This window comes from Coenobita brevimanus, chromosome 102 (assembly GCF_032717465.1).
Source record: "Coenobita brevimanus isolate Jiangsu-jjx chromosome 102, ASM3271746v2, whole genome shotgun sequence".
Taxonomy (NCBI): Eukaryota; Metazoa; Arthropoda; class Malacostraca; order Decapoda; family Coenobitidae; genus Coenobita; species Coenobita brevimanus.
In genome coordinates, this window is record NC_137055.1 from 3,360,767 (window position 1) to 3,381,059 (window position 20,293).

The window sequence follows — 20,293 nt, forward strand, 5'->3', positions numbered from 1 at the left end:
ATCAACACATCTGAAGGTAAATTAATTGTAGCCAATTTGTACATGCCACTCAGATCAAACACATGGGAAAGAGACGAATATGAGGACCTGGCAGAGAGTACAATTCAGAGTTTAAGATCATTACTACATAAAATGGAAGAGAAATCGGAAAGAATTATACTAACTGGGGATTTCATTACAAATATAAATTGGAATACTCTAGATATAATGAGTCAAGAAAGCTGTTGGGACCAAAAGCTCCTGGATCTCGTGCAAGAGTTTTTCCTAACGCAACATGTGAGGGAAACCACCAGAAAAAGAGGACTTGATGTACCTTCAGTGCTAGATCTAATATTTACTAGGCAAGAAAATGATATTGACAGTTTAATATATCACCCTCCACTCGGCAAAAGCGATCATGCAGTACTAAATTATAACTTCAGGATAGCATATGACTTAGTAAACAGCAATGATAGTTACAAAAAGAGCCTAAACTATAAAAAGGGAAATTATCAAGACCTAAAGAAGTATTTCTTAGAAGTTGATTGGGAAAATGAGCTTAGAGGACAAGATTTAAATGCTCTATATAAAAAATTCTGTGAATTTTATGAAATAGGAGTCCAGAAGTACATCCCACAGCACAAAGAAGCAGATAAGAAAATACAAAAATGGTTCAATACAGAATTTAAAAAATCAAAAGAAAGAAGAGATTTGTTGTGGAACAGATACAGAAGACACAATAGTGAAAGGGCGTATAATAATTACAAACAGGCAAGAAACGATTATACAAGAAAAAGGAGGGAAGCCCAAAAACAGTTTGAGGAGGATATAATAAATAAAAGTAGTGATCAACCAAAGCTGTTTTACTGCTATATCAGAAGCAAAACCAAAGTAAAAGATATAATACAATCCATTACGGACGAGGGAATCACTTATACACAAGAGGAAGATATATGTGAAGCACTAAATAAGAATTTCCAATTAGTTTTTACAGAAGAAAAAAATTTTGAGAGGGACTATGTGGAACATGCATGTCCACACATACTACCAGATATACAAATAGCAGAAAAAGTAATACAGGAGGAGTTAAGTAGATTAGACAGAGGGAAAGCAAGTGGTCCTGATGAAATTTCATGTTGGGTATTACGAGAATGTGCAAAGGAGTTAAGTAAACCATTATTTTTAATTTTCAAGAAATCCTTGAGTCAAGGTAAACTACCTGATATTTGGAAAAAAGCAAATATTGTCCCGTTATTCAAGAAAGGAAATAGACAAAATCCACTCAACTACCGACCAGTATCACTGACCAGTGTTGTAAGCAAGGTATTGGAAAAACTTATAAGAAAAGCTTGGGTAAATCATCTAGAAGAACACAGTATGATAACAGAAAGACAGTTTGGTTCCAGAAAAGGAAAATCATGTGTTACTAATCTGTTGAGCTACTATGACAGAGTAACAAACACATTACAGGAAAGGGAAGGATGGGTGGACAGTATCTATTTAGATTTAAAGAAAGCTTTTGACACAGTACCACACCAAAGACTTTTATGGAAACTGTACCATCAAGGAGGAATTCGAGGCAAACTGTTTTGTTGGATGCAAGACTTTCTCATAAAAAGAGAAATGAGAACAGTACCAAGAGGAAACTACTCATCATGGAAAGAAGTGACTAGTGGAGTACCACAGGGTTCAGTGCTGGCACCAATCATGTTTTTAGTGTATATAAATGATATAAACAGTAACACTGGAAATGAGAGCTATCTGAATATGTTTACAGATGATGCAAAAATACAAAGGAGAATTACTAACACAGACTCTTGTAAAGAGCTACAAGAAGAATTAGATAAACTTCATGAATGGAGTAGTACATGGCAAATGGAATTCAATGTGGACAAGTGTCATGTAATCAAGTTTGGTAAAAGTGGAAAAAGACCTGATTGGGATTATAAGTTAGGAAATAAAACCCTATACACATCAGAAAGAGAGAAAGACCTAGGTGTGATTATCAATAACAGACTGTCTCCGGCCGACCACATCAGCGAGAAGGTACAGAACATGTATACACTGCTTGCAAATATGAGAATAGCATTCATATACATAAATGAAGAATGCTAAGGAGGATAATAACATCATTCATTAGACCAACCCTGGAATATGCATCAGTAGTCTGGAGTCCTCATCTCAAAAAGTATATAGACAAGATTGGAAGAAGTTGAGAGGCGGAAGATAGAGTTATATGTGGAAAGAAAGAGAGAGGTGAAAAGATTAGTAAGAGAGAGTAAGAAGAGAGTGGATGAGGAATTTAGAAGGAATTTGAGTGTAAAGTGGAGGGACTGTAAGAAAATGTTCTGGAGAGATGTGAAAAGAGTAAGACAGGGTGGAAGTGAAGTAAGCAGGGGAGTGAAAGATAAAAATGGTAGATTACTAGTGGAGAAGGGAGAAAAAGTGAACAGATGGAGAGAACACTTTAAGGAATTGTTGAATGTAGAGGATGGAAGTAATGCGAGTATAAGTGGCCGGGGAATGGCTGGGAGAAGGAGGGAGGTGAGAAGACAGGAAGAAATCAATAGGATAGAAGTTGTGGAAGCAATGAAGAAAGTTAAATCGGGGAAAGCCCCAGGAACTGATGGAGTGTGTGGTGAAATGCTGAAGCATGGGGGAGAGATAGTAGTAGAATGGATGTGGAAGATGTGCAGATTGGCCTGGGAGGAAGGTAGAGTCCCGGAGGATTGGAAGTCAGGTATAATTATTCCCTTGTACAAAGGAAAAGGGGAAAAAGAAGTGTGTGGTAATCATAGGGGCATTTGTCTTCTTAGTATAATAGAAAAAGTGTATGGCAGGATACTTATAGACAGAGTTAGAGAAAGATCAGAGAAATTAGTTGGAGAAGAACAGGGAGGCTTTAGGAAGGGAAGAGGTTGTGTAGATCAGATATTCATTCTTAGACCCTTAGTGGAAAAGTTTCTAGAGAAGGGAAAGAAGTTGTATGCGGCATTCATGGATTTGGAGAAAGCATATGACAGGGTGGATAGACAAGGATTGTGGAAAGTGTTAAGAATATATGGAGTAGATGGGAAGTTGTTGAATGCTGTGAAGAGTATGTACGATGGTGCGAAGGCTGCAGTGCGTGTGGATGGTGAACTAAGTGAATTTTTCTCTCTGAAAGTTGGTTTGAAACAGGGATGTGTCATGTCTCCATGGTTGTTCAATCTGTACATGGATGGGGTAATAAAAGAGGTACAAGGTAGGGCAGTGGATGTTGGAGTGGCCCTGGTGAGAGAGGATAGTGTTTGGAAACTCCCTGTACTGTTGTTTGAAGATGATACTGTGTTGTTGAGTGAAGACGAAGGGGAGCTGCAAGGCTTGGTGGATGAGTTTGGGAGAGTGTGTAAGAAACGGAATCTAAAGGTGAATGTAGGGAAGAGTAAAGTGATGGTCTTTGAGAGAGGTGAAGTTAGTGAATGTACAGCGAGGTTGGATGGTGAGGAATTGGAAAATGTGAGTACGTTTAAGTACTTGGGTAGTGTGATGAGTAAGGATGGAGGTTTGGAGGGTGAAGTGCTTGAAAGGGTACAGCAGGGAAGAAAGGTTGCTGGTTCTTTGAAAGCGGTGATAGGAAACAGGGAAGTGAGCATGGAAGTGAAAAAGTTACTACATGACAGTATTGTGATACCAACTCTAACGTACGGAAGTGAAGCTTGGACATTGTTGGAAGGACACAAGTCAAGAGTGAGAGCAGTGGAAATGAGTTATTTAAGAGGAGCCTGTGGAGTCACGTGGAGAGACAGGCTGACGAATGAAGATATAAAGGAGCGTTGTGGTGTGGATGTGGATGTGATAGGAAGCGTTATGAGAAACACACTGAGGTGGTTTGGCCATGTGGAGAGGATGGAGGGTGAAAGACTGACGAAGAGAGTGTATGTGAGTGAGGTGGAGGGGGGAAGAGGGAGGGGGAGGCCGAGGATGAGATGGAGGGATGGGGTGGCGTGGTATATGAGAGAGGGGGGTGTGAGTTGGGAGCAGGGCAGTGAAATGGCGGGGGACAGAGCGACTTGGAGGCGATTTGTTTGTGGCCACCCCAAACGGGATTGAGGCGTCTGGCAATAGATAGATAGATAGATAGAAAAAGTTCAAAGGGCCGCTACAAGATGGATACCAAGCTTAAGGGACCTAAGCTACGAAGGAAGACTAAATAAACTGAATCTACCAACACTACAGGAGAGAAGGAAAAGAGGTGACATGATAATGCTATATAAGTGCATATCAGGGAAGGAGAAAATAGACATAAATGATTACTTAACAAATGGAGAAGCATCAGCAAGAGGACACTGCAAAAAACTGCATAAGAAGAGAGGTGATAAAGACGTAAGGAAATTCAGTTTCCCAAACAGAGCAATTGATCAATGGAATGCACTACCGAATGAAATAGTGTGTGCCAAAACAATTCACCAATTTAAGGATATGTACGATAAATATGGTTTAAGACACGGGACAGTACAAGCTTGACTCATTCCTGTAAAGATACAATTAGGTAAGAATTAGGTAAGAACACACAGACTTATCACTCGCTGTGGCTTTCCGAGCCCAAGTGGAATTAAACAACCTTGTGTTAACAAGAATAATGTTGCATGATTTAAGGAAAGGGAGTAACAATAAGTCCTGTATGCAAGGTGGCGACGGAGTTTTCGTAGTGGCTCTACCGTGACGATTTTAAAATATCCTTACACCTTACCTCCATTTTTTTTTTTTAATTCTCCATATCTGTTAATGTCAACATAATTTGCATCACTAACATACAACATTGTATTGAGGTTCGAGGTGAATAATCCATTGCTCAGGAAACGGGGTTATGCACTCTCCAGTGGAAACTATAAACACAGTACTCAGTAGTAAATAATAAAATCAGTAGTGATTAATAGAATCAGCAGAATTCAGTTTGACTTACCACCCGAAAGTTGAGTGGTGTGGTCAACAAGTGGACCCAGCTCGTGAATGCCCTCGTATATGTCAGAACCGACCAGCCTGCCAGTCGTAAGGAGCCAGTCATGATCATCAGAGGTGTCCTGACTCCACCCACACAAGGAGTCACCCTCAAAGTCGCAGGTGAGGAGCTGGTCTGGCTTAGGGGTGGTTTTGGGGTTGGTGGTTGTGGCGCCGCCTCCACACGCACCAGGCAGCACTTCAATATCATCAATGGCAATGTATGCTGGAACGACAACAAGAAATAATTCAGAATATGTCCGTGTTGCCGTGGTAAGAACGTCCCGGTAGAAGTGACGGCCTTATTAACCTTGTTCCTCAGGAGATGACTAGGTTTTTCAATCATTCAGTACTATGAAGTTAGGGAGGCTGGTCAACTGCACTTAAATATTATATCGATGTTACCAGCAATACTGCCGGGTGAAAAGAGATAAGGGGAGAATCAAACTTTGATCAAGAGTATGACCTGCCCGGGAATAGTTTCATGAAAATACAAAAACAAATGTATTTCAAGCATATGGTACGCAGACTTATTACACAAGCAATACCTTGAATAAGTGCTTCAGTGTGAGTACAGTATTAACATTGTATTTTCTTTATATTTATATGATAATATGGCAGTGGCAGGAACTGGGTTCTTTGAGAACAACATTTACCGCAAAATACAAAAAGCTATTTTTGGTGTATCTGTTATCAAATCCCTATGGCCATATGAAGAAATTTCTGGCTTGAGCTTTCAAAACTGATGTAAAATGTTGAAAGTAAAGTAAATCAATACCTCCAGTGACAATATTTAGTAGTCTGTGTGCAATAGTCGACTGAGCCAGGTGATCAGATCAGTGAGTCAGAACATGAATCATCACTAAGATATATACAAACAATTAACTCTATCTTCTTTCTTGTGTTGGACAATAAAACTAAAGGCAAATATTGAGGGCTGACGTAGGAAACTTTTTCAAGGAATGGAAATGAGAGACTGACTGGAAGAGTATACGTGAGTTGCAGGGGGGACAGGGGAGGAAGAGACCGAGAAGATGGGTGAATAAGGTGATGTGGTATATGGATGACGATTTGCACGCCTTTGGAAGAATATTACCCTCATATGGAAATGCATATTAAGAAGATAGGGCAGTTTCGAAATAGGTCCAAGTCGTGCCCAAAAAAAAAATTTTCTCAATATACATTTCCATAGTTACGTATCACTCCTTCATTTCAACAGTTCACGGCAGTATGAATACATCACGGCTGGAGGGCTTTTCTACGACCCTGAGGGGACATAGATCAGCAAAAAGACGCACCAATAAAACAGTCTTTAACATGTAGGACAGATCTAGGAGGGTTCCCATTCACAAGCGTTGAAAAACTGACGACAAAGAATAAATATCATAGCACTGTAATTTGTCTGACACACGGATACTGTGGACATAGCTAAACTGATGCCAAGGTTAGAATTATTTTCATGCATAGGTTAGGACCCCTTGGACCACGTAGGCTTGGGTTTGTGCATAATACTGATGAGACTGTATAGTGACTAAGAAAAAAATTATGCATTTCTTACACTTTTAAACCCATTACACTGAAAATTATGTTCTATATTATATGACAAAATGATTACGTGTATGATAAACCCTCGTAGATTTGAACCATTATATTTATTATTTTTATCATTATTATTAATTATTATTGTTATTTTTATTATTATTATTATTATTATTATTATTATTACCGTATTATTATTGTTGTTGTTGTTATTGTTGTTCTTATAATTTATTATTATTATTATTATTATTATTATTATTATTATTATTATTGTCATCATTATTATTTCTTCTTCTTCTTTCTGTTATTACTATTACTATTATTATTATTATTATTATTATTATTATTATTATTATTACTGCATCTTACCATTGCCTTCAAGCACGGTGCCGAGGCCCACAGAATGCAGTCTAATACGAAAAAGGTAGGTGAGGCCCTCGATGGTAATGGCATGGCCGACCCACACTTGTTGCTCATCATTCCTAATTATTACCACGTTCTTGCTTGTGTTCCTCGCCACATCGATGACGTCTACTTGCAGGCGATTTTCATCTGTTAAGAAAGAAAAATTAGATAATATTACACACACGTTACTCTATCCTACTTTATTTTCACGAGCACATTTCACAGACCCTTCCTTGCCAGTACGGTAGTGACCTGCATTGTATAGTTATTAGTTTTCGAATGTCAGACAGTGGCTTTCCTTCTCATACTATTTGTGTGTGTGTGTGTGTATGTGTGTATGTTTGTATGTGTGTAAGCTGGCTAGCAAACAAATTACTTCATATACTGTACCTCCTCTCACCACTACTGGCCGGGAAGTGTCAACGAACTTTTGATCATGGTGGTGCATTGGCTACCATTGAACAAACAGAGCTTACGAAACACACTTCAGTTTATCACATTCGGAATTTTAACGCATTTTTCCTCCGTCAGTATATCTTTTTTACCCCCTTCTCGCCGTTGACTTAGCTTTATTTACTTATTATATATATATATATATATATATATATATATATATATATATATATATATATATATATATATATATATATACAGGATTTGCCAAAAATACTGTAGGAACTTCAGGTTTGTGTAAGGGTACGGCCGCACTTGCTGAAACGTGATGGGCAGGATAAAACGAGACACCGGGTTAAAACTGCTGCAATATCCAAATCTGAACGTTGGGAGGACACCTGAGTCTCGTTTCCTCCTGGCGATCACTTATTTGAAGCAAGTGTGCCCGCGCCCTAAAAGACATAAACATATCAGTAAGGCATAGATCAGGTATGAGGAAGTCGGAGGGAAGATGAGATCGAGGAACAACACTGGGATGGAACTGAGAGCGAGGGAAAATCCAGGCAAAAGGTTCAGCTTCATCACGGGAGGGAAACAGCAACGGAGCCATCAGGAGAGAAAACAGGAAGGAAAAATGAAGAAATAAACTTACTGGAGAGGCTTTTAGTAAGCTGCCAGAGAGAGAGAGAGAGAGAGAGAGAGAGAGAGAGAGAGAGAGACCGACAGACAGTCAGAGAGATTTTTTTTTACTGAACTTTGAACAGATGAAATTGATTTCAGCAAAACAAGGAATAAATTTTGTACAATTCCAGGCAGAAACATAGAAAGCATGTGACTTAGGAACCAGTTAGTGTAGTATTTTTTGAAAGACAAGGACGCGTTGTGAACAGCTTCAGAACAAGCGCGATTGTACCAGGATTATTTTGGATTATTTTTGCCTGGTTAGAGGGTAACAAAAAAGATCCATGCCACCTAAAGTAGCTCTGTAACGCGCAGAATACAGTCGGATGGCACTCGACCATGGAAGCAATAATCACAATCATCATTCTAGCGAACAAGGAAGTATTGTCAGAGAACCTTCAAATCAACAGCACCACGGAGTCACAGACGCGTCACTTCTCAAGGGGACCCACAGGCCTTTCTGAAGCAATGTGATAATGATGGGATACTATACTGTAGTACCAGCGCACGACTCTGAGGTTGTCATTATCGTACCCTGGCAACCTATCCGTCAACAGTGCTTCCGATTTCGTGTACAATATGATATGCCTGTGATTCGTGTATAAAAATATTCGTGTATAATATATTCGTGTATAATAATATGATTCGTGTAAAATGAAAAATTCGGATGCACTGTTGACAGATAGGTTGCCAGGGTACGATAATGTTAACCTCAGAATCATGCGCCGCGAGAAGTAGAACATAATTATGATCGAGTCTGTCGTACCTTGGACTTATCCTTGTAGGAGCGACAAGGAAAGGATAGGCCAAGTTTTCCAATATCTTCTGTTTCTCCCACAAAAAACAAACCTAAGCTACGAGAGTAAGTTATGATAGGTGACATCTGTATTGTGCAGGAAGAACAAGGAAATGAGGATGCAAAATATCCCCATGTCCCTAGTTCTTTCTGCACAAACAAATCTAAGTTACGACAGGGATTTCATCGTAAATATATTCGAGTATCCCACGCTGGTTGCAGAAATATGCCTGTGATCGGAGGAACCCAGAGGAGAAAATAACTAACAGGGAAGGGAGAAGGATGAATCAACAGAGAGAATAAAAAAAGGAAAAGTTTCCTAGGGCTTTCTCCAAGACGGTCAGGGATGTGGGTAATGTGCTAAACAAACACCTAATATAGAGAAGACGTTGCCTTGCTCACGAGGTTGATAGTGAAAGGAGAGACGAGCAAAAGGTGGTGGTGAGCACTGAAATCTTTTATAACGAAGATTTCTGTGATTGGAGCAACGGAGAAACTTTGTTCTTCTTTCAATGTTGGATGGAGTATTTTTGATTATCAGAATATTTAGGAGATAACCAAGTAGCACAAACAGTATTTAGTCAGAGTCTGACAGTATCGCCAGAGCCAGAGTGTAAAGGATGCTGAGGTTTATAAAATTAGAACGTAAGAGCAGGTCAGGTTGTTAAGCACATACACACACCACCAATCTTTGGATGGGAAAGGGTATAGAGAAAGCTGGAAGATAAAGAGAATGATATCCTGTCATTTCTCTCCAACAGTAAATTCTCAGTCAGAAATAGGTGAGGGTTAGAAGAGGAGATGTAGCGTCCAGCAAGTATGAAAATGGAAGTGGACGAGGGAAAGACCAAGGATAAGGTGGGGATCGAGTGTAGAGATATACGAAGGAAGGAGGCATAATTTGAAGAAGGGGCAGCCAAATTTCAAAGGACAGAGCGACGTGAAGGCTATTTGTTTGTGGCCACCCCTTACGGGGGCGTCTGTCAATAGATCAACAGATAGATAGAAACAGCCACGAATGTAACAGCTACTGAGTGTTATACCCTGCCTTTGACCATCCTCGGGGGAGAACTAGGTTTGGAATATTAATGGTCACTCTCCCACTCAGAAACTTCAGGATTTTTTACTTAACTGCTGTTAACCCTTTCAGTCCGATTACGTGTTTTTCCATTTTATACTTAGTACTTAGAGACAGTTTTATTCAACGTAAGATAAACCTTTAGTAGTGAGGGAAACAAAGAAGACTGTCTATAACCTCCATGATCCAAAAAGTGTCTCTTGAGCCAAGTAGCACCGAAAAGCAGCGGGAATACGAAAATGTGAATGACATTATCTGAGTGATGGAGTTAAAAATGAACAGACAGTGTAATATGTATTATGCATGTATTTAGCGTAAACAGCTGGTGCAACAGTTGGTTAGCTCTGCAACTGTCTTCCTTAGTCTGTATTTCGTTCTGCCGACGATCTCCAGTCTTTTCAATGTAATGTGTCCAGGCATCTAAATGAACGGATCTTAAATTTGGCTCTGTTATTCATTTATTTATTTTTTTTCTTGGTGAGAACTACCTTGCGGGTTTTTAGCCTCTGGTTCCTTCTTTACTGCATATAAAAATAGTAGAGTTCTGCTGGATTACTCTTCAAGTCGTTGAAAAAACACAAAAAAGATAAAAAACACACACAAAAAGAAGACGATATAAGGAACTGAGTCATTAGAGCTAGGGAAACAAAAGATCCGTCTATCCACATCACCACATTTTTATCCACCACAGGAGTACCAGTCTGCTCTGCTGATGCATACTACAAATTCTTACCTCCAAGTTGACAGCTGTTCATGTAGAAGTCTAAGCAGTAAGTAGCCTGCACGGGTTTGATGTCAACACTGTCGAAGTTGCAGTAGCATTCACCATTCCCGCATTCAGCAACATTGGCAAGCATATAATGACCTGTATGGGAAAACAATATGACATAAGTAGGAAATATAACGTGAAAGAGGTATGACAGTCGATGTAGTTTGGGGCTCGTTTCAACAGTGGCGTGAAATACTCAGATGGAATATTTATATCATTCACTCACTCACTCACTCAGTCTATCACCGGTTGCACCATCAGCAGCGTAAGAACCCGGGACTAGGCTAATCAGTCTTAACATTTAAGGCAAGGGTGACCAGCCTTACAAGCCTCTGAATGGCATTATTTGAACAATAAACCCAAACAACCCTTGGATGCAAACCTCACGGGCCTCATCCGGTTGGAGCGCCGTAACCCACTTGACCACAAGGTCTCATTTGGCTATACAGTTACCATTCAAGGTAGAATATGGTCTCCTAGGTTGAAGAAAACCATTTGGCATGACACTCAGTGTAGTCACTTGAGAGCAGCATTACATCGCGTGAGCGGATGATGTGCGCTTCCATCTACTTCCATTATACCGACATATGTATAATGTGTTTTGTGGAGAAACATTTTGGGTTCAGAGTGGTCCGTCTTCAGGTAAACACTCTGACATCAGCTTCCTTCGTCAGCATGTTCAACCGTCTCCACCTAAAAGTACTACTGGAAGTGAAGTGTTAGAGGCTTTATGTGACACGAGTGTATTTGCTTGTTTTACGTTTACTGTGCTGGAACAAACCATTCAAAAAACCACAATTGCCATGAGATGCATACAAACACGCTGGTGCCACATACAACCCTCAACACACCAGATCCTGCAGATACTAAGAAGTGGAGATTGTACATAATCAGACTGAACAGCCATCAGAATATCACACATCTTTAAAGCAGCCCCTCCTCACGCTAGTATGCTGGGAAGGATGAACAGGGTGTTTCAAGGTGGTATGGCCATTTGAAGAGAAAGATGATGGGACATTGATTTATAAAAAGTGTAGAGTGTAAAGACTGTGAACAGAAATATATACACTTCCCAGTGTATATGTTATGAAGGTCTGTGTAATAATCATCCACCAAAGAATCTGGCAAAAACAGACGACTTAAGCATCCCGAACATGAATGGAACTAGTGGATCCTTTAAAAACGTAATTAACAGTCGTTTGTTTGTTCCTAACAAATCTAGGCCACTCTGTTGACTTTAGTATAATATCTGATGGTTGCATGAAATTCTCCAAAACCTAGATGTGGGATAGGAATAAGATTTCCAGCTTACTATTGAAACCGCTCTCCCAATCTAACTAAATATGACCAACAACCTACTAAACGGGCCATGCATCTCTGTCCAATTAGAACAGGCGCACCATGTCTGATGACACGCTGCAAACCAGTAGCGACATACGGTATGTATACAGAATATACCTGAACGATTTCATTCTGAAATTAAACTATTAAGAAACAACGTGCATTTACCACTTTGTATTCCGCTAAAGAAATTAAAGGATATTTTCAAATATTATTATTGTTCTTTTAGGTGACAAAGTAAGTTATATCATTCAGTCATTTAATGCCCAGTGTGGAGTGTACGGCCCAGAGGCAGACTACTTAGTTTGGACACTTAATAAACATGACCAGTCGGCACTCCCTGAATACTATTGTATGAGTAACAAACACAAACTATCTCTAGGATGTAAGATCATGTCGGCCACATCCGGTCTGAGTGCCTTAATCCACTTGACCATCAATATCAATTAGTTATATGATCACAGCCCAAAGTAGTAAATTGTTCCCTTTGCTACAAGAAACATCTAAAAACCACACCACACCACACCACAGACCTCTACCCCAATTCCACACCAGATTGTACCACCTCATCTCCCACTCTATACCACACCGCCCCACTCCCACACCACACCCAACCACTCCACCCCACCCCACCCCCAAACATTACACCACCCCACCCATACACATTACACCGCTCCACCCCAACACCACACCACCTCCCACAATACACGTCACTGAACCACCTCCCACTTCATATCAAATTTACCTGTAGACACACTTACTATAATGCATTCTTTACAGCAAACAATAGTCTCCACGAAAATTATTAGTATACCTATGAGTAAGATTCACGCATGACGAAACAGAAATTAAAATGAGTATCAGGAGAAGAAAGGCCAACAGAAATTACATTTATCATTATGTGAAAAGTACCAGCGAAATGCGTGTCAAAAGGTTTGCATAACTTCAGTACAATAGACCTATGTTCATGGTGGCATATTCAGAGCATACAATATAAAAATCTTACATATAAAGAGAAGTTTCTCAGACTAGTTCTAAGAATGCCTAAAACAAGTACGCTAGTCGTTACCTCTGCCAGTGGCTGTTGTGTGGTCCACCTCAAGTCCAACGGGACTGTTCTCTGCCATGTACCAGTCCCAGTAAATAGGTGTATATACGTCATCGAGACGACCTTCATCCATCCACCCACACACACCATCCTCAAATGTACAGGAGCCAGGAGTATTACAGGTTCCTCGTACAATGGTCAGGTCATCCCATGCCATTGCCCCTTCATTACCAGTCTTACGCAGACCTTCCAGTACGATCTGTTGAAGTACTTATTTGTGAACGTGTGCTAGATAACGAGCTAATCTACAGGTGCTGTACATTAGGAAGAGTAGCTGTGTTAATATACATTTGTCAAAACTGCACTGAATATGAGTATATTTTGTACTAGCCGAAGTGTGGGATGTTTGGGAAACCACAATTTTTACCAGTTATGCATTACATAGCGCATTACTATTGTTGTTGTTCTTGTTGCTGTTGTTGTTGCAACCCCAGGCTCAACTCTTTGTGAACTGAGTGGACTGCAGGAAATTGGTGACTTTGAGTTGTCGTTCCCAGAGGTCTTTTGCTGAGGCTATGCTTAATGACTAACTTATCTGTGTTGTGATGGTGTGGTGCATGTGGTGAGTATGTGATGTCGTGTGGTGGGTTGCACTGCAGTGTGGGTAAAGTGGATTATGTGTGAGTTGTATTTTGCGTTGGTACTGTAGAGGGCCAGAGCAACTCAGATGCAACTTCCCTTTACAGAGACTGCATTCCACCTGCCATAATCTGTGTGTGATTTCCTGGTTGCATTTGTTGTATAGGGCTTTGTGTGGGCCAAGGTTGAGATCAATGTCTCCGTCCAGGAGGAGTGTGAGGGAGAGGCAGGCCAGAGTGTATGCAAGCTCAAGGGAAAAAATTAAGAATGTACAGGGGAGGATGAGGGGACGTTGGGGCCGTTTGGAGGCACAGCTGGAGTCTTCCCCCCTGGTCGAATCTCTCCTCTTTCAGGCAAATCCTTCATCCAAGTCCGTCAACGCAACCATGGGAAGATGGTCCTCTCCAGAGTCACGCTCCACTCTAAAGCACTGAAATAACAGTATTCCATTGCATTTCCATTACAAATGTACATTATATTTCATTCACAAAACAATTACTTACGCTGAAATCCTGTTCATGCTTGATCGTAGCTTCACCATACTGCCATCCCTGCCGAAAGTCGTAAGTGTGCTCCCAGATACGTTCTGATACTGTGTCTGTTAACAATCGAATTCCCAGCTCTCCGATGGGTGATGATGGGCTACAACATAGAACATCAATTTTTATAATATATTTGGGCATAACTGAAGAATTACTTCATCATATGAGTATACATATTCGTATATACTGATATCCACTACTCTGTGATTAATAGATGTCTTGATCTTTCGCGTAACTCCGCAGCACAGGTGTATTTGTATCTTTATCAGTCCATATTGTGTACACTACAGGGCCGAATCATCTAGCCGGAAGGAGTGATATCAGAATTAACCTTTCCCCAAGCAGGCGAAGTAGAAAGGGGAAAGGATATCTGTAGGAAAGGCGATACATGTGGTGTTGCAATGGTCATTCTTTAGCGTGTTAGGGTCTGCATCTGCCACGTGTAGAACAGACAGGGTGTGAACATAATTATAAATGTATGAAAAGGCATAATAACACCACAAATTTTAGATGTCTGCCACTGTGTAGTTTCGAACCAAAGACTCAAGGGCACATACTCTTGTCGTCTAAGGAAGCTCCCAAACACCTCTTCCTCAGAGATTTATTTTGTTTATTACGCCTTACCATCCTCTTCTATCACTTAAATAATTCCAGTACACCATTTTCAGCATAAGTAACACACAAATTGATATTAACTAGTCGTATAAAAAAATAAATAGCTAAGGAAGAGGTGCTTGGGAGCTTCCTTAACCAATGAAAGTATCGACCATGGGTATGTTACCGATCGATCCACGCAGATCACAACAGGAGCGATCATTACAGAAATATTTGGCATCAACATACTATATTTCCCCCAAAAATACCCTCTTGCAGTTTAGTTTTGTGCTAATACTAAGCATCATTTTATTTTATTTGATCATTATGGACGGTGTTTTTTTATGGAAAGAATTTGTGAACACAGCAAGACACACTTTCACAACTCTCAAAGAGTATCCAGGTAGCAGAATGAGAAAGCCAGGTGAATTATATATATGGACTATGGAAGACTAGTATAACCGTGGCGGGGCAAGACGCTACACATTTCTAGGATATAGTAAGTATAAGATCTGTTCCACACTTGTACCTTGTTTTTAATCCCAGAACCTCGACCTCCAAGCAACTCCTAAAACATGAGGCAAAATATGAAGAAGATGAAGATGAAGATGAAGAAGAAGAAGAAGAAGAAGAAGAAGAAGAAAAGAAGAAGAAGAAGAAGAGGAGGAGGAGGAGGAGGAGGAGGATTACACAGGATTACACAGGAAAGCAAACAGCAACAGACCTTATGGTCCTTTCGAGGCTGCTTGTTACAGAGAAAACTATGACTACAAGATCTAACTCTACATGCTGAAGGATAAGGATAGTAAAGCAAGAAGGCTCCCCCCACCACCAAACCCTCCAGGAAAAAGTAAGAAAAACCACCATGCAGCATGGAAAAACTGACATGGAAATTTTATAGGAAACACTGGAAAGGAAAAGTCACATTCTATAATACTTTATCTATAAGCTACCCGACTGAGTAACCTGAAAGAGGAAGTAAACAAATATAATAATAGTTACGGCATGACATTATAAACCGGTTACATTGAGTTAATGGGAAGTCTGTGGACATAACGTGGAAGCTACACACTGCACAGTGTGGATGTTTAGGGATGGAGGAGAAGAAGAAGAAGAAGAAGAAGAAGAGGAGGAGGAGGAGGAGGAGGTGGAGGAGGAGGAGGAGGAGGAGGAGGAGGAGGAGGAGGAGGAGGAGGAGGAGGAGGAGGAGGAGGAGGAGGAGGAGGAGGAGGAGGAGGAGGTGGAGGAGGAGGAGGAGGAGGAGGAGGAGGAGGAGGAGGAAGAAGAAGAAGAAGAAGAAGAAGAAGAAGCGGAGGAAGAAGAAGAAAAGAAGCCGACGACGACGACGAAGAAGAAGAAGAAAAAGAAGAAAAGATGACGAAGAAGAAGAAGATGAAGGAAAAGAAGATGAAGAAAGTGAAAACGAAGAAAAAGAAGGGGAGGAGAAGGGGAAAGAGAAGAAGGAGGAGGGGAAGGAATAGGAGGAGCAGGATCGAAAGACGAAGATAAGAGAGAGAGAGAGAGAGAGAGAGAGAGAGAGAGAGAGAAAGAAAGAAAGAGAGAGAGAGAGAGAGAGAGAGAGAGAGAGAGAGAGACCTATTCCAGTCTCAGCATAAAAACTTTTAAGAATATCTCTCCTACAACATGAGAAAAATATCAAACTCACTTTTTGTCTTTTACAGTAGTTTCAGTCCTGTGAGAGGCTTCTGGTCTTTGGTACCGTCTTCCTTGCATTAAAAAAAAAAGAGTGAGTGCTGTAGTGTGTGTGTGTGTGTGTGTGTGTGTGTGTGTGTGTGTGTGTGTGTGTGTGTGTGTGTGTGTGTGTTTTATGTGCTCGACTCTGGGGATAGGCTTCACAGCCTGTTCCCAAGGCCCAGTAGTCCTCCTACATACCATACACCTCTACATGTCACCACTTCGGCGCTAACACCCACCGTCAATATTGAATACATGCTAGGGCTGTCTCATACAGGACTGGTGTATTGGTATTAGCGGGGGTATTTTTACGACATGTCGGCAGGTCTTCTGGTAGATCGGTAAAGTCTGCTTTACATGAAATTCAAATCCTTGAACTGTTCCCTACCCCAGCGGGGATTTGAACCTGGGTCCGGTAGGACAGCAGGCCACCTCTCTACCGATGTGTGTTAGGCATATACACTAAGTGATGGTATGTAATGGTCGTATCTGCTTTAGTGGATGATAGGGAAGGTTAATCCTCCTTCAGTAATTTTTCGGTCTCGGTGCTGGAATGGTGAGTTAATACCCTGTTGGACTGGCTAAGGCTATTGAAGGTAATTTTCAGGGATATTAGTCTCGTTTACAGGTGGAGGGAGCGACTGTACAGTGAATGAAAATAAATGCAACCAGGCGTCACAATACATAATACTTTCAGTGCCACCCTCTATGATAGGCTTTTGAGTGGTGGCCATCAACCTCCTGAGACAGCCACTACCTCCACTCTCTACAGAACAATATATCATCAGTTTCCAAAATATTAACAACAGGGGTAATATATGCTTTAATAGTTTACGGCCAAGTATTCACAACTATATGCCGCGGGGTTTTAAAATCGGTACACAAATTGCCCTGGCATTATTAAATTTTTACAAGTTAAATACTTGAGAAGTTTTTATGCTAAGAGTAAGCTAATGAAGATAATCGATAATAGGAGTTAAGACTGTATTTGTAACAAGTTTTTCTTTGTCCTTTTTGATCCACTCAATAAAGTGTATTAAAATTACACTCTTATTGCTCTAACTTGACCTAAAAATGCTATCTCTCTTTCCTGAAGCGTGGGTTTTAACAATAGACTAAAACCAATATACAATGCTCGTCACGAAGAAGTGCTATGGGAAGGATGTAGAGCCTTAACATTGTCTTTTTCCCCCACTCAGGTACAGACGTCGGAATAAGTTCGTTTCCTTATCCATGTTTGTAACACTGCTCGATGGAGAGATATCCCCTCCTCCTCCCTTCCTCATAGTCCCACACTCCCACCCAACCCCCCACTTTTCTCTCCGACCCCAGAACCCCACCCGGTACCCTCCATACTCTCGATCACAGCCAGCTAGGTGTTTCTGTACTTCGAGCACCTCTCTGATTACGTGTAGTCCGAGCAACTAATAAAGGAATAGTACAGTATATATCATAAACCAAATTAGGAAAAGGTGTACTACACTGTGTGTGTGTGTGTGTGTGTGTGTGTGTGTGTGTGTGTGTGTGTGTGTGTGTGTGTGTGTGTGTGTGTGTGTGTGTGTGTGTGTGTGTGTGTGTGTGAGAGAGAGAGAGAGAGAGAGAGAGAGAGAGAGAGGGGCGTTACAAGGAAAAGTTAGGATCATAATGACTATGCAGCCCATACCGTGGAGATACTTCTTGTTTGCCTGGGAACGCATATCTAGTTCACATTTATTCTAGTGTTTGATGTTGCCGATGAATCCCTTAAACTTCTCTACTATAGTGTTAACAACGTCCATGTTGAGTCAGGTCCATGTGGAGCAGATCTTGCACGAAAAAAAGTTTTCACGTAATTCTGCTGGTAAATTTTTTCATTTACAGCTTGCAACCATGTTTGTGTGCCGAGTTCGTGTTAGAGTAAGCAACTTTGTATGTAATGATTGTGAAACCCATTCACATTTTAAAAACTTTAATGAGCTGACCTCGTAGTCTACGAGTTTCTACTAAAAAAGTCCCACAGCCCTCAGGCGAACCTGATACCTTAGTCTCCTGAACTCTTTTTAAGTCGACCTATGTCTTTTTCAGGCGACCAAAATTCCACAGCAACTCAGGAAGTGGCCGTATTAGGGAGATATAGACTGTGAGAACAATGTCTTTATTCCTAGAGAGAGAGAGAGAGAGAGAGAGAGAGAGAGAGAGAGAGAGAGAGACACTTGGAATGGTAAGAACAATCAGGAGAAATACTGATAAAAAAAAAGTGAGTGAGAGGAGAAACTGAAGCAAAGAAGAGGAAAACACGCAGGTGAAAAAATGGAACAATGTTATCTATGTAACAAAGAGACGGAAGCGCACGCACACACACACACACACACACACACACACACACACACACACACACACACACACACACACACCGCTCGCTGGTGCAGTGGTAACGCTCTCGCTTGCCAACTGGTGGACGGGAGTTCGCGCATCGCTCAGGTTGCGAAAAGTTTCACTGACGAAGTGGGTGGTTACTGTCCCCCTCGAGCAAGGGGACGGGTGTGTGCGTGTGTGAAGGTCACAGCCTTGCCCTTAGATCGGACTATATGAGCTCTCAGCTCCCTTCCGGGAGGGTAAAAGCTGACGATCACGACCATCAAGTGATCCTGACCGACCCGGTGAATCACACACACACACACACACACACACACACTTTCTGAAAATTTGTCGACCTATCTGTCTGTACCTGTCTGTGTACTGCCTCTCCCCACCTTTCTCTCTGTGGATCCTTTGTCTCATCCCCAGTTCCCCTTTCCCTCCTTCCCCTTTCTTTATAGCTATCTGCTCAGTCCCTACCTTCCTCCCTTTCTCTTTCCTTTCTTTCGTCTCTCTCCCCCTCTGTCACTCCCTCCTTACCTCACTCTTCTTTCTCTCTCCCTGTGTCACAACTTTGTCTTACGTTTTTTCATCTGTCACATGTGTTTCCTTTTTTTCTTCATTACTCTCTCCGTATTTCGTTACTTGTACTAAATCCATTTCCTTCACTGCTTTCTTTCCCCAGTAATAACTGCATGCTCTTTTTCTCTCTCTTCTCTCCGCCTCTTCCTGTCACCCGAAATCTCTTCTTTCATTCCGCTCTTCCCACTGTCTTTCCCTTCCACCCTCCCTCTCCCTCCACTTGTCTTCCCTTCTTAACATCCCCCTCCTCTTTCTTGCCCCCCAAATTAGCCTATTTTCTTCCCACCCTTAATCTCTACTTTTCCCTCCCTTTTAACTTGAATGTCATTCGTTCTACTCAGCCTCAGTGCTTTCGTCTTATCCTGCATAGTTCTTACCCTGCGTCCTTGCCAGAATAACACACTTTCTTCCTCCTCTGTTACCTTGCCTCCTTTTCTAATTTTTCTCATTATCGTTCTCAGTATTCCGTTCCGTAGCTGTCTTTCCCACTTTCTCCTTTTGTTATCCCTATTTCTATGTTTGCTCCATTCCCATTTTCTCTCAGCTGTCTCTCCTTTTGTCTCTATTTCCCTGTCTCCCGGCCTTTCTGTTCACATCTCCCTTTTCTCTTTCCCTTTCACGCTGCTTGTATTTCGTTTCACCTCTCACTGTCTCTTCCTCTCACTCTGTCTCTTTTCTTAGCTCTCGTTGTTCTCTCCTTGCCTCTCCCCTTCTTATTATCTCCGTAACTGTCCTCTCATTTCTCATTTTTCCACTCGCTCTCCCTCTCCGCCTGTCGCTCCTTGTCTTTTAACTCTCTCTCTCTCTCTCTCTCTCTCTCTCTCTCTCTCTCTCTCTCTCTCTCTCACAGTGTAGTACACCTTTTCCTAACGTGGTTTATGATATATACTGTACT

General features: G+C 41.2%; 1 protein-coding gene across 1 annotated transcript in view; it reads right to left on the bottom strand.

The window, feature by feature from the left end:
* The window catches only part of LOC145415344 (MAM and LDL-receptor class A domain-containing protein 2-like), a 153,255-nt gene that overhangs the window by 119,492 nt on the left and 13,470 nt on the right, over window positions 1–20,293 (bottom strand). Inside the window, exons 5-9 of the mRNA XM_080284620.1 lie at window positions 14,152–14,290; window positions 13,031–13,268; window positions 10,585–10,716; window positions 6,868–7,050; window positions 4,925–5,185 (exon numbers count right to left, since the gene is read on the bottom strand). Of these exons, the coding sequence (XP_080140746.1) occupies window positions 4,925–5,185; window positions 6,868–7,050; window positions 10,585–10,716; window positions 13,031–13,268; window positions 14,152–14,290 (953 nt within the window). The remainder of the gene's footprint in view (window positions 1–4,924; window positions 5,186–6,867; window positions 7,051–10,584; window positions 10,717–13,030; window positions 13,269–14,151; window positions 14,291–20,293) is intronic.